General features: G+C 52.9%; 2 protein-coding genes and 1 long non-coding RNA gene across 7 annotated transcripts in view; 2 read left to right on the top strand and 1 right to left on the bottom strand.

The window, feature by feature from the left end:
* Window positions 1-9: 9 nt before the first annotated feature.
* Window positions 10-9163, top strand: Tsen54 (tRNA splicing endonuclease subunit 54). Of its 4 annotated transcripts, XM_085829424.1 has the most exons (12): window positions 10-258; window positions 556-779; window positions 1062-1226; window positions 1332-1395; window positions 1484-1567; window positions 1855-1953; window positions 3395-3447; window positions 6180-6278; window positions 6434-7062; window positions 7713-7773; window positions 8070-8186; window positions 8655-9163. In XM_085829424.1, exons 5-12 carry the CDS (start codon window positions 1502-1504, stop codon window positions 8803-8805), a joined length of 1275 nt encoding a protein of 424 aa, XP_085685550.1. In that variant the 5' UTR covers window positions 10-258; window positions 556-779; window positions 1062-1226; window positions 1332-1395; window positions 1484-1501; the 3' UTR covers window positions 8806-9163. The 4 variants fall into 4 exon arrangements, 3 of the variants coding, with proteins under 3 accessions (XP_085685550.1, XP_021032607.1, XP_029340074.1); XM_021176948.2 differs by lacking the exons at window positions 10-258; window positions 556-779 and adding an exon at window positions 875-966; XR_015044929.1 differs by lacking the exons at window positions 10-258; window positions 556-779; window positions 8655-9163 and adding an exon at window positions 875-966 and having other exon boundaries at window positions 7628-7773; window positions 8070-8158.
* Window positions 7979-9943, bottom strand: LOC147001367 (uncharacterized). Its single transcript, XR_015044930.1, has 3 exons — window positions 9534-9943; window positions 9186-9387; window positions 7979-8162 (listed from the first exon to the last, which is right to left on the bottom strand). It is a non-coding gene; the product is annotated as an uncharacterized LOC147001367 (long non-coding RNA).
* Window positions 9944-10130: 187 nt separating this feature from the next.
* The window catches only part of Llgl2 (LLGL scribble cell polarity complex component 2), a 34220-nt gene continuing 30589 nt past the window's right edge, over window positions 10131-13761 (top strand). For both annotated transcript variants that reach the window (XM_021176467.3, XM_021176465.3), the window contains exon 1: window positions 10131-10263. The gene's annotated coding sequence lies outside the window, so the exon portion shown is untranslated. The remainder of the gene's footprint in view (window positions 10264-13761) is intronic.

Raw genomic sequence — 13761 nt, 5'->3', positions numbered from 1 at the left:
GGCGGGGTGGATGAGGCTTCGTGCTGCTGTGTCCTTTCCGGGGATCCCGAGAGAACTGGGTTCTGGTCTAGACCAAAAGGTGAAGTGTGAATGTATAGGAGAGAAAATAGGATGTTTTGGCAGTTGAACCTGAGGAGCCCCCACTAGGGGCGGAGATCACTTCCTCTTTGCCCCATCCTTTCCCGGGTTGCCCGCAGCGACCTTCGTCCACACTCAGAGACCTATAGCTGCTGGCTGGAGCAACGGTGCCACCTAGTGGTGAGTGTCGGTGCGACTCAGGATGTCACGGCGGGGACCCCAGCCTCGAGGAGGTGCTTTCGGAGGCTGGGGTGGCGATTCAGCACCAGTGTGAGCCGGACAGCGCCTCCACCCCTGGCCTTTGAACCCTGCTTCAGAGCCCCTAAGAAGAGATTTTTTTTTTTGGCCCACCGTGAAGGAACTCCGAAAGTCTTTGGTCTACTCCTAACATTCCCATATGGGCACCAGTTTGCAAAGCTGGTGTCTGGGGGCTCACTGCTCTCCTCTCTCTACACATCTCTTTCCTGCTGGTGGTAGGACACAAAGACATTCAGGGCTGCAGAGATGAGAGTAACATATTTGATTATCCATACTGCATCCAGACGCCAGGTATAAAGTTTTACGAAAGAAGGGAGGAGCCCCCAGCAGCGCTGGAAACGGAATAGATGACTTTTTGCACATCTGGAAACCTGCACATCGAGCTGGGTCCCGCGGCCCGAGGTACACGTGTGCAGACAGGTGTTAGGACACACACGGGGCAGGTAGGAAAGCGCGAGGCTGGAGGGTGGCTTTATGATCGGGAGGAGCGAGCGGGTCGAGGGCGCTAGGACCGCGCGGAATGCCGGGGTGGGCGGGGCTTCGCGGTGCGCGCGCAGCCGCAGACGGCGGCCCGATGGAGCCCGAACCCGAACCCGGGTCCGTGGAGGTTCCCGCGGGGCGTGTGCTCAGGTGCTACCCGGCCCGGGGGATGGCGTGGGGTGCGTGGGACCCGGGAGCGAGCGGGGTGGCCTCTGTGCTGATCACGTGTTCCCGGCTCTCCCCAGCGCCTCGGAGCTCCGCGCCGCGCGCTCGCGGTCCCAGAAGCTACCTCAGCGGTCGCATGGCCCCAAGGACTTCCTCCCGGACGGCTCGGAGGCCCAGGCGGAGCGGCTGCGCCTGTGTCGCCAGGAGCTGTGGCAGCTGCTGGCGGAGGAGCGCGTGGAGCGCCTGTGAGAGGGGCTGGGCCGGGCCGGATCGGGCCGGGTCGGGTCGGGTGGGCGGAGGCCGGGGACTGCCCGTGCAGACCGAGACCCCCCTTCCCCACTCCTCGCCAGGGGCAGCCTGGTGGCCGCGGAGTGGAGACCAGAAGAGGGCTTTGTGGAGTTGACGTCTCCTGCGGTGAGCGGCCCGGGCATCTCCGCGGCAGGGGGACCCCCTTCCTCTGTCCGCTTAGCTGCTTTGTGACACTTGGTCTGCTGCTGCACAGGGGAAATTCTGGCAGACCATGGGCTACTCAGAGGAAGGACGGCAGCGGCTTCACCCCGAAGAGGCTTTGTATCTGCTGGAGTGTGTAAGTGGGGTCCTGGAGGCGTGGGGAAAGGGGTCCCGACTAATGGAGTGGGAAGGATACGGTTTGGTGGACCAGGAGGAATTCAGAATTATGTTTTCAGTGAAGTAATGTGCCGACTTTGAGAACAGAAGAGGATACCACTGGACAGCAGGAGTTCTAATCCTCTCATTGTTTGTCGTGGTCATGCAGTGATGCTTGAGTGTGTAGAAAAAGGGTCAGAGCCAAGAAGGTGACTGGCTTGGGCACTGCAGGAAGGGTACACAGCTAAGCTCTTGGTCCACTTCCAGGGTTCGATTCAGCTCTTCTACCAAGACCTCCCACTGTCTATCCAAGAGGCCTACCAGCTGCTGCTGACCGAGGACACCTTGAGTTTCCTGCAGTATCAGGTATCTGCCTCCCAAGGTGACTCTCATTTGCTAAGTCGGTGAGTCCTGACAGGTGCCTTTGAGGCTGCGAGCACAGAGCCACAAGCCAGGGCTGTAGGTGAGACAGCCTGTGATCACACGGGCTTATATACAAATGGAGACTGTCAGGTTTGGGGGATTTGTATTGTCGGCAAGTCATTAAATGACACGTGTGCCCGGAAGAGGAGATAGAATTGAAAGAGTGAAATCTCCTTTGAGGATGGTATTTGCTTATTTATTTTTAGTGCTTCTGGGAAGTGAAGCCAGCAGCCCATGCCTGCTAGCAAACACTCCAGCACTGAGCTGTATAGCCCCTACCCTCTGTTTTATGTTTTGAGATAGGGACTTTCAAAATTGCACAGGCTGGCCATGAACTCACTCTGTACCCCAGGCTGGTCATGAGTTTGTGCTCAAACTCTCTAGTAGCTGGGGTGACAACCTTGAACCAGCCTGGTTGAGGATAATACTTAAAATGGAATGTGGTCCAAGCAGTCCCAAGATTTGGAACCTAGGGCCATATAGGAGGGAGGTTTTGAGTGGTAGAGGAAATGGCTTTGTGTCGCTGGTCTTTGCTACTTTGTGGGTCCTTCTTTTTCCCACCCTTGTGCCCCCAGTTTCATCTCTTATCACTAGATAGAAAAGAGAGGGGAGAAAGACTCTGAGTGTAATTTCTCTCTCTCGTTTCTTCTTTGAGCATTACCGACAAACTGCAGTCGACTCCCCCGAACAATCAACAACCACCAACCCCACCTTTTGGGGCCTTAGCATTGACGTACCCTCTAAAGAGTTCCCAGAATCCCAAATAGTACACAATTGCAAAAATCGATCTGCAGCTAGCAAAAACCACACCTCTGTTCGAACAGAAAGCAAATCACGGCTGCTGTGGATGGGCCGAAGCACCCTGTGTCCCCACACCTGGGATTAAAACAAAAACATGTCATAATATTTCTGTGTTTCTTAACGAGGCCAAGATCCCGGAATTGTCACTAAAACTTGTGTTTAGGGCTGGCGAGATGACTCAGTGGTTAAGAACGCTGACTGCTCTTCCAAAGGTCCCGAGTTCAAATCCCAGCAACCACATGGTGGCTCGCAACCATCCGTAACGAAATCTGATGCCCTCTTCTGGTGCGTCTGAAGACAGCTACAGTGTACTTACATGTAATAAATAAATAAATCTAAAAGAAAAAAAAAAACTTGTGTTTAGAGAAACTACTAACTTATTATTATGGACATCTCTGTAGGCATGCTGACGTGTGTTATAATGGGAGTCCTTAAAGGGAGAGGGAGAAATACTACTTTTGAGTAGTTTGAGGCCAATCTGATGTACATATCTCCAGGATAACGAGGGCCGCATAGCAAGCACCTTTCAAGCAAACATACAAACAAAAAGAACATCTAAGATTTCCCTTTTTCTTCCCTTAAGGTCTTCAGCCACCTGAAGAGACTGGGCTATGTGGTTCGTCGGTTCCAGCTAAGGTAAGACCCTTCCGTTGATTCCCATTCACTGTGGTCCTGGGGCCTTTGGCTTGAGTGCAGCTCCCTGGGGCTGAGCCCGAGGTGTTCAATAGAGAGGCATGGGGGATGAATTCCATTATTGCACTTTCGCCTGGGAGCCCAGCTCAGCTAATGACCTAGTATCTTCATCTCACTTCGAGCATTGGGGCAAAGAACCGCAATAGCCATCTTGTGGTATATAGCCGTGCGGGTCAGTTTGGAAAGCACACGCGTGAGTGAGGGACTGGGTGAAGAGTTTATAGTTGAGGTGGTTTCACATTTCTTGTTCTGGGCTAGATCTCCCCTCAATACCTCAGTGTCCAGCTTTTTTTTTTTTTAGATTTATTTATTATTATCAATAAGTGCACTTCAGATGCACCAGAAGAGGGCATCAGATCTCATTATGGGTGGTTGTGAACCACCATGTGGCTGATGGGATTTGAACTCAGGACCTTCGGAAGAGCAGTCAGTGTTCTTAACCACTGAGCCATCTTGCCAGCCTGAGTATTAAATTTTGCCTTGGCAAAATTATCAGAAAGGGTACCAGTGCTGGCAACTAGCCAAGCCCACCTCTGGGCAGCAAAGGGTGGAAGATTTTGTCTTGTAACCTGAGCCAAATCGATCGTGGTCTTACCCACCTTTTTTTTTTTTTCTTTTTTTTTTTTTTTTTTTGAGACAGGGTTTCTCTGTATAACCCTGGCTGTCCTGGAACTCACTCTGTAGATCAGGCTGGCCTCGAACTCAGAAATCCGCCTGCCTCTGGCTCCCAAGTGTTGGGATTAAAGGCGTGTGCCACCACTGCCCGGCTTTACCCACCTTTTATATAGTAAGGAACACCCACAAAATAGTAAAATTGGTATTTGGAAAGCGTCAAGGCGCAGCAGCCATGGAGACCTACCCACACAAACTGGCTTATCCTCCTTTTTTTTTTTTTCAAATATTTATTTATGTTATGAATGTGAGTACACTATAGCTGTCTTCAGAACAGGGCATGGGATTCCATTACAGATGGCTGTGAGCGTGGTTGCTGGGAATTGAACTCAGGACCTCTAGTGGAGCAGTCAGTGCTCTTAACCACTGAGCCATCCCTCCAGCTCGATTTCTCCCTTAACGTAGTGGCACCACATAGAACTTGCTGTAATAAAAAGATGCACTATGCTGTCTGGTGGGTGAGGTCCTGTAACAACAGGACTGAAAGTCTCACTTCATAATTTTAATTGATTTAGATATAATGTGAATAGACACTTGTGGCTGTACTGTACCTGAACCCTGCCGCATTGGGAGCCGTAAAAATTCACAGTGGTGGGGAGGGGACTCACTCAGTCCTGTCACTGCAAGCACAAAGGACCTGAGTTCGGTCCCTCAGAGGCCATGTGTTCACCTTTTTCTTCGCAGCACTGGGGAGGCAGAGTCAGGCAGATCCCTGGGGCTCAGCAGCCAGCCAGCCCAGACTAATCATGAGCTGCAAGCCAACTAGAGACCCTGTCTCAAAAGCACAAGATAGACAGGACTAATACCCAAGGCTCCCTTGCGTCTGTTCAGTCTCTGTCACATACCCCTCCCCTACCTCATAGCAGGGAATAATGCAATAGCGTTAAGGGATAAGGGTCTGAGACCATGTTCTATGACTGAGTGAGGGAGAAAAGATTTTAAAGCAGTGTGTTAGTACAGTGTCAGCTTTTTCAGGGGGAAGAAAAAAAAATACAGAGAAACAGTCATAGTAAGTGTGTGCAAGAAGTAAAAAGTTATTGGGTGGGGTGCACACACCTTTAATCTCAGCATTTGAGAGGCAGAGGCAGGGGGATTTCTGTGAGTTCAAGGCCTTCCCGGTTCCAGGACAGCCAGAGCTACATAGTGAGATCTCTCAGAAAAGAAAGGAAGAAAAGAAGGAAGGAAGGAAAGTGTTACCCATGGAAACCCAAGAGGTTTTATTTTTGTTTTCCTCCTCATCATCTTCATCTTCCTCCTTGTCTTCCTCTTCCTCCTTTATTGTTTTGTTTTGTTGTTGTTGTTGGGTTTTTTGTTTTGTTTTGTTTTGTTGTTTTTTTTCTGAGACAGGGTTTCTCTGTATAGCCCTGGCTGTCCTGGAACTCACTTTGTAGACCAGGCTGGCCTCGAACTCAGAAATCCTCCTGCCTCTGCTTCCCAAATGCTGGGATTAAAGGCGTGCACCACCACTGCCCAGCCTTGTTTTGTTTTTTGAGACAGGGTTTCTCAGTGTAGTCCTAACTGTCCTGGAACTCTGTAGACCAAGCTGGTCTCAAACCTGCCTCTGCCTCCCAAATGCTGGGATTAAAGGCGCGCGCCGCCACCACCTGCTTCAAGGTGTTTATTTTCATCTTTGCTTTCTTTGTATTTTTCAAGTTTTTCTTACCAGTGGCTAATAACTTGTTTTCTGGGGTGCCTGGGATGGAAGCCAGGGCCTTGCAGCTCCTAGGCAAAAGCTCTCCTGTGAGCTGTATCCTAGCCTTATTAATCACATATTGCCAGCTCTTCAGGAGCATCTGGTCAGAAAGACTGTTTGTGACACTCAGGGGCCTGAGCGAAGGTGGGTGACTAGGCCCTTGTGGCTGTTCCCAGGTACCCTTCCTTCTGCTATGGCTCTGCCTCTGACCTTTGCCTCATCCTCTTGGCCAAGCCCTCCCAAATCCCATCTGCGGTGGCGGCAGCCTGAGTGAACGGACCCGTTGCCCGCCTCCTGTTCTCACCCACAGCTCTGTCGTGTCACCTTACGAGCGGCAGCTTAATTTGGATGGTTATGCCCAGTGCCTGGAGGATGGGTCTGGCAAGAGGAAGAGGAGTTCCAGCTGTCGGTAATCCACCTGCTGCTGCCACCCCTGGGAGCACATGGGCTTAAGAAGGGGCCTGAGGACACAGCCGAGGGTATACCTCAGTTCCAGTGGAACGTACGTGTCTTGGGGACAGTAACAAGGGACAAATGTGCTCTTTTTTCTCCCGTGTCTCTAAGGTCTGTTAATAAGAAGCCCAAGGTCCTACAGAACTCTCTGCCGCCCATCAGCCTGGCAGCCTCCAGCTCACCTGCCTGTGACCAGAGTAGCCAATACTCAGATGAGAAGCCTCAGGACTCAAGCGCCAGGCAGGACTCAGAGCTCCCCTTGCAGTTCCTGGGGTCCTCAGAGCCTTGCTCTGATCTAGCCAGGGAAGACGTGGGGTGTGACCGAGAGAGTCACAAAATAGAGAACGGAGCCAAGGGAACCCCTAAGCTACGCTGGAACTTTGAGCAGATCTCATTCCCCAACATGGCCTCTGATAGTCGCCACACCTTCCTGCCTGCTCCAGCCCTAGAGCTGCTACCGGCCAATGTCATTGGGCGAGGGACAGATGCTGAGTCCTGGTGCCAAAAGCTGAACCAGCGGAGGGAGAAGCTCTCCCGTCGAGACCGGGAACAGCAAGCATTGGTCCGGCAGTTCCGGGAGGATGTTAACGCAGATCCTGAGGTTCGGGGCTGCTCCAGCTGGCAGGAGTACAAGGAGCTGCTGCAGAGGCGACAGACGCAGAAGAGCCAGCCCCGGCCTCCACACCTATGGGGCCAGTCCATTACCCCCTTACTCGACCCTGATAAAGCCGATTGTCCAGGTATTCCCTCACCCTGAGCTATACCCCTATAGGCTGTTGGGAGCAGAGAGAGAGACTTCTGAAAGTGGATGCTCAGCCGAGGTCTGGCTAAGGCCTGAGGTGTGAGAGAAGGCTGTGCAGTGGGGTGGGACCTATATAGACTGTTCCATAGGTGGTGGTGGCAGCCACTGGGGACAGTTTCCTGATGAGTCATTGCCCAGTGATTCCCGTGGGGGATGAAAGTTGTGCCTGCCTCCTTAAGACCATACCCAAGATTGCTGGATGGCTTTGTCAGCAGCCAGGTCCGGGCTTCCCCTCTTCCACAGCCTGTTAGCCGAGCCATGCTGACACCACAGTGGGCAGTTCTAACCAAGTAACAGTGAGGAGAGCTCACTGTCCGCTCTCGGTCCTAAACACACGGAACCAAGTATGTGGCCCGAGCTGTGTGTAGCCACAGACGCAGAACTCTGTAAGGCATCATAGGAACATGGTAGATTGTAGGTGAGTTGAGTAGAGTTACCAGATAAATATGTTCTAAGTACTGCCGCTGTGTGGAGCATAACTTATACCAAACACATTCTGGTAGATCTGGTGATCCTAACCTGGGTAGCAGATCTGTCAGTATCACGGGAGTGTGTAGAAGACTGACTCCCTTCCTCAACATCTTGTAGCCACGGTCCTGCAACATATCTCTGTACTGCAGACGACACACCTTGCTGATGGAGGTTACCGGTGAGTCTCAGCCCTGCCCACTGTCTCCATGACACTGGCTGCCAGGTGGAGCAGCAGCTGGGATTTGATTCCTGGAGTAGGGTCAGAGGATCACCCCCTGGGACACCTGCCTATATACTTAGCTCCCAGTGACCGGGGTGGGGGGGGTGTGGGGGTGGGGGAGGGAAGAATGACAAGATGGTGGCTATATCCCCTGTGACACTGCTTTGTAGAATTATTAATAGGGAAAGTTTCAGTATAGAGAGGGAGGTGGGAGAGGAGAGTCCCTATCTTAAAGTTTCTTACCTGGCTTGCAGGCTGCTGGAGAAGTCTGGAGGCTTGCAGATCAGCTTCGATGTTTACCAGGCTGACGCTGTGGCGACGTTCCGAAAAAACAGCCCTGGCAAACCCTACGTGCGAATGTGCATTAGTGGGTATGAGATGATTGAGCAGTGCCTCTGGCTGCTGCCAGCCCATCCCTTGAACCCTGCCACCAGTTTGCCAGACCCTGAAAAGAATCTGAGGTGCAGAAGGGTTAAGTGCCCCTACCTAAGGCCTTACGGCTAAGGTTGGTGCCATGGGAACCCAAGATCCCCCATCCTTGGCTCCATGCTACTGGCTTTTTGGGGAAGTCTTTTTCCTCTTTCACCTAAGTCCTGGGCTTGCTCAGCGGAAAGGAATTGATTTGGAAGGATTTACTGGCTAAGAGTGGTTAAGAACCCACACCTCCTATCCCTCTACTCTGGGCTCTCCTGAAGCACTCATCAAAGCCATGGAGTTTGCAGAAGGCAGAGCCCAGAGGCCAGTATTCTTGTATCCCTAACTTTTGCCTTACAGCCTTGCTGCCCTGGAAGGCCATGGGTAGGCTATGACTAGGTCTCGCCTGATCTTTATTCCCATAGGTTTGATGACCCTGTCCCAGACCTCTGCAGCCTCAAGCGCTTGACCTACCAGAGTGGGGATGTTCCCCTGATCTTTGCTCTAGTGGACCACGGTGACATCTCCTTCTACAGCTTCAGAGACTTCACACTGCCCAGGGATCTGGGCCACTGAATACAGCTCTGGGGATGGCTTTCTCTGGGGAGGGCCTGGACTGCTCTCAGGGACCGTGCCAGCTTTCTCTCATACAGGACTCACCTGGATGGAACTGTCCAGGCTATTGGGGTCTGTGGTCCTAGGTGTCTTCTGTTTGTAGAGACGTGCACACCCTCTTGCCTGGCTACTGTGCTTTCAAGCCCACTGCCTGGAAGTGCTGCCTGGCAGTGACGCCCCTCCCCACGCCCCCTTTGGAACTCAGGACTTTGTTTTCAGAGGCCCAGGACTTGGGTTAGAAGAAAGGACTGTGCCTTTATTCAAGGGGGTGCTTGCTTCGTGCCATAAAGCCAAAGCCATTAAAAACATATATATTTTCTGCTGTGGTTCAATATACTTACAGGGGCCCCTCCGTTCATTCCCGATTTGTCCATTTTGGGGGAGGGGAACCCTGGTGGGCCACAGAGCACATGGGAAAGCATGCCCAGGGCTGTGAGCATGGAGTCCATGGACTTCTGAAGAGTACCAATGAGACAAGACTCCAATCTTGGTCCTGCCCTGAGGACCAACAGCTGGGTGGTGGTAGGAGGGTGGCTGAGAGTCCTGAATGGGTTGGATTGTACCCAAGTCACTCTGAGGGTTCACCCACGGTTAGGGTAGTCCCCAGCTTGTTACTCTGATCCCCTCCCCCCTAGTTTGTGCTAAAAACTATAGCTATTGGCTATAGGGGCTGACACCCCCACACACACCTTGAACCTCAGGCTCCATCAGCCCCTCTGAAGACAGAAGTCAGGGAGCTTTAGGAAGTAACCGGTTGGGGGTTCGCCATTACGTCTTCGTTCCCATACCACTTTACTAGTGGGTCTGAAACCTGAATCTGCCGGTGAATATATTGGAATGGAAAGATCTCTTGAGAATCCCGCCTAGCTGTGGCCCTTACTAGACAGCCGCGGGAGGGAAGTGAAGCCTTGCCCCCACGGTCTCTCGCTTGGCTCTTGTGCTTTCAAGTCCGCTGCCTGCATGGAGTCGCGTCCATCCTGAAAAGCACCCAGGAACTATTTCCTCTTCCCAGAGGCGGTGGGACACCTAGAGCTGTGAGCAGTCCTGTGACCAGGTGCGCACAGGTGAAGGCGGGGTCGGGCAATACTGCGCTAGGTGCGGCTTCTCCCTGCTGCCCCGCCCCACACTACTGGGGCCACGATTGGCTGGCGAGCGGCCCCCGCTCTCAAGGCTCCCAGGATGCGCTCCCGCCCCGTCGGCTCAGCCTAGGAGGCGGGGCCGGGGCGGGGCGAGGGCTCGGCAGGCTCGCCCTGTATGTAAATCGCGACGGCTCCGCCTCCCTCCGCTCGCCGCGCCGGAGGTGAGCAGGAAGCAGACGGCCGCCCTGCAGCCCGTGGGCCGGAGCAGGGAACCTGAGTGGTGGGTGACGGCCGCTGAGGGACGCCGAGGCCTCGGGCAGGGCCCGGCCCGCGATTGCAGGTGAGCCCACCTGGCTTTACAGGACCTTTTGGGGTGCGGACCACTAGGGGCGGCGCGGCTCGGCTCGGGAGGATTCGAGTCCCCTGGGTGTTCCAGGCGGGTCGGAGAAGGCAGCGCCCAGATCTGCCCTGCTCGTCCAGATCTCCGACGTTTGGCTCGTCCCGGAGAAAGACACCTGTAGAAAGTGGCGCTGAGAACTTGTCTTTTCCTGTTCCGCCCCCCGGATTACCAAACTTGGGACTCGGGTTTGCACAATCGTGTTGGCTTTCGGGAGCAGGGAACAGGTGTCTGGCGTGGCTGGGTGCGGGGGACACAGTGAGCAGAGACACCGTTCCCGGACCCTTGTGCGAGGCGCCTCGACGCAGAGCGGGGCGACCCGGCTTCCTGTGACCTGGCGTCGCCAGCGGCGTCTGGAGCGCGTTACCTTGGCGGCTTAGCTCTTACCTTTGCCATCTGGGCGCTTTCCCTGCCCGCCCTTGTGCCTCCTAATCCTCCGACTCAGGAAGTCCGCGGGTGGGACTTGGTTTTCTCGTAGAAAGGGGAGCCTTTATATTCCCAGAGCGACTTTGGACACCTTTAGGCGATGGTATTGAGTCCCAGTCTGTTTTGTACGCCGATGAGTGGGGGTTACACTGTGAAACTTGGCAAAGAGTGAAAAATTCTTGCCAAAGAAAGTGTGCTATGCTTTTGCTCGGTTTTGGGGGGGGGTTGGTGGACACACTGGGCCTTAGCTGTGGGAAGTGGCCATAACTGGGGTAACCGCGCTGTAGCTCTTAGAGGGTTTTCACCTAAACAGGTGAACTTCCGGTAAGGAGGGTGGGGCTTAGATACCGCGTCCTTTCCCACAGGGACCCTTATGTCGACGCAACCTCTAGAGACCCTGTGTTAAAGTCTGTTCTGAGCTAGATGTGTCAGGGTAACAAGGAAATGTTTGTGGGAAGAACCGAGTTGTGCTGTGGCCTGCCTAAAAGAAGGCAAGTTAGAGTGGCTTTGGGAGATCTCCTGGGTCTGTGTATATCAGTGCACAGACCGGCAGGAGGACAGTGGAGGAAAAGATGTCTCAACAAATGACTCCAGTAATTTTCTTTTCTCTTTAAATATTTGTTTGTTTGTTTATTTATTGGTTGGTTGATTCATTCAGACAGGGTTTTTCTGTGTAGCCCTGGCTGTCCTAGACATCACTCTGTAGACTAGGCTGGCCTTGAACTCACAGAGATCCACCTGCCTCTGCCTCTCAAGTGCTGGGATCAAAGGTGTGCTAAACTGCTGCTCCCTCCCCCCACCTCCCCCAGACCCCCTCTGCTGCCGCTGACACCTGGCTCAGGTAGTTTTCTTGAGTCATTTCACACAGAATATTTGACAGGACTCAAACCAAGCTCTTTCTGTTCTCTGATGGGCTTGGACCAGTTCCCTGGAGAGCATTTCCAGGTCCTTAGGATATTTTGCATCTCTACTCATCCTTGAGGCCATGGCGGCTCCTCTCCAGTGACAGACTGGTATAATTTTAATCATTAAAAGATCTAGCCTCAGCCGGGCAGTGGTGGCATATGCCTTTAATCTCAACACTCAGGAGGCAGAGGCTGGCAGATCTCTGAGCTCGAGGCCAGCCTGGTCTACAGAATGAGTTCCAGGATATCCAATGCTATACAGAGAAACCCTGTGTTGGGAAAAAAAAAAAAGAACAAAATTTAGTCTCTCTTATTACATTTAAATTTTATTTTTTGTGTGTGCTTAGGTATGTGTGTGGAATGTACATGTTATGGTGTGTGTGTTTGTGTAGGCCAAAGGACAAGTTGGAGGCATGCTGTCCGTCCACCATGCTGGCCTTGAGGCTGGATCTCAGGTCATCAGGCTTGCTTCCAGGTGCCCTTACCTGTTGAGCCATCTTGCCAGCCATAAAATAACCTTCAACAAACAACAGTATCAGAGAAAAATAAATAAAGGGAAGGCTCAAATGTGCCTGTCCATTACAATGGGAGCTTGTTGTGTGGCTCAGACCTGTAATCCCAGCACTCCTCGGACTGAGGTGGGAAGATGTCTACAAACTGGGAGGCCAAAAAGGCCTACAGGACAAGCCTCATGATCTTATTTTATGTTAGATTCCTGTGTATGTGTGCACATGTGTACTGGAGCCTCCTGAGACCACAAAGGCATCAGAGCCACGGGCGCTTTATGTGGTGTGGGTGCTGGGAATGGACCTTACGACTTCCGGAAAAGTTGCAAATGGTCTTCACGGTTGAGCCGTCTCCCCAGCCCCAAGACTCTTTTACAAAAAACGAGGGAATGGAAATCCAGTGAGAAGCAAGGCAGAAGGAGATTCTTCACACAGTACCTCACTCATCCCAGGCATCAGATGACTGGGAAGCCTACCTTACAGTTCTTGCTATAGCCTGAGGCCCGGCACTTAGCCACTCTGGGCCTGGGTTTCCCAGAGTTGCTGAGAATGTGAAGTCGGGAGCTCAGATGACCAAGTGCACAGCAGGCATCCACAAGGCAGAATTTGTTAATTTTCCTTGAAGCATGGAAAAGCCCCGTTAGCCCCATGAAGTCTTTTAGGTAGACACACCTGGCCGGCTGAGGGGACTTGCAAAATCAGTGCTGTCTTGATTTTGTGACCTTTTGAAGTCAGTGGAGCTGAAGATCAGAATTTTATCCTGAAGCCATGCCTGGGGTATGGGAGGACAGAAGGGGTGCTGCCTCTTCTAGCCTTGACACCCTCTTCCCTGACACTTGAAAGTTCACTTGTTCCTCCGGAAAGCCGGGGTTAAGGATTGAGTCTCACTCTCACTCTCTCCCTCTTCCTCCCTCTCTCCCTCTTCCCCTCTCCGTGTATGTGTGTGTGTGTGTGTGTGTGTGTGTGTGTGTGTGTCTGTCTGTCTGTCTGTCTGTCTGTCTGTCTGTCTGTGTCTTCTGTTTCTGTTCTCCACCCAGGCTTACTCCATCTACTCTACACTCCGTCTAGGGGTAGGGCCGGGGAGTGAGACATTGCTCTACAGCTCTGCCCTTCCTCAAACAAGCCCAGTCACACTTAAATGTCTCTCTCTCCCTTTCTCCCCACTTCTGCCTTCCCTGGGAGAAAAAGGAGTACGGGGAAAATTTGGAGTCTTGGCCTTCGACTGGTAACCACTTGGTATCCTGGAGAAGAACCTGACTAGGTCTGACAGACAGACCCTCCAACCTTGTGGGGAGCCCTAGCTTCCTAGTTTTCTAAGGCAACCAGGAGCAGCTGCTGAGACTCCTGAGCTGGGTACCACGGGAGGCTAGAGAAGCTGCCTCTGCCTCTGCCTCTGCAAGGTGGCTCCTCTGAGCAGCACTGGCAGCTCGCCCTGCTCTGGTTCTGGGAGGCCCTCTTATCTCCCTCGGTGATACTGCTCTCTCCCTCCTCCTGAGCCCGGGCATGCCAGGTCTGCTTGGCAACTTTTGTTTTCCTCTGCCCAGGTAGAGTTTAGGCAGGGGATAGGAGAGGAGATGGGTGTTGCCCATCAGCCACTGTACTAC

Source organism: Mus caroli, unplaced genomic scaffold, assembly GCF_978045245.1.
Source record: "Mus caroli unplaced genomic scaffold, Mus_caroli_1 scaffold_13, whole genome shotgun sequence".
Classification (NCBI taxonomy): Eukaryota; Metazoa; Chordata; class Mammalia; order Rodentia; family Muridae; genus Mus; species Mus caroli.
The sequence above is the reverse complement of the archived record's forward strand: the minus strand, read 5'-3'. Positions and strand labels throughout refer to the sequence as shown.

Coding starts and splice junctions, on each gene's coding strand:
- Tsen54 (XM_021176948.2), top strand. CDS start 911: ATGGAGCCCGAACCCGAACCCGGGTCCGTGGAGGTTCCCGCGGGGCGT. Junction 967..1,061: donor CCCGCGGGGCGTGTGCTCAG/GTGCTACCCGGC, acceptor GGCTCTCCCCAG/CGCCTCGGAGCTCCGCGCCG. Junction 1,227..1,331: donor GAGGAGCGCGTGGAGCGCCT/GTGAGAGGGGCT, acceptor ACTCCTCGCCAG/GGGCAGCCTGGTGGCCGCGG.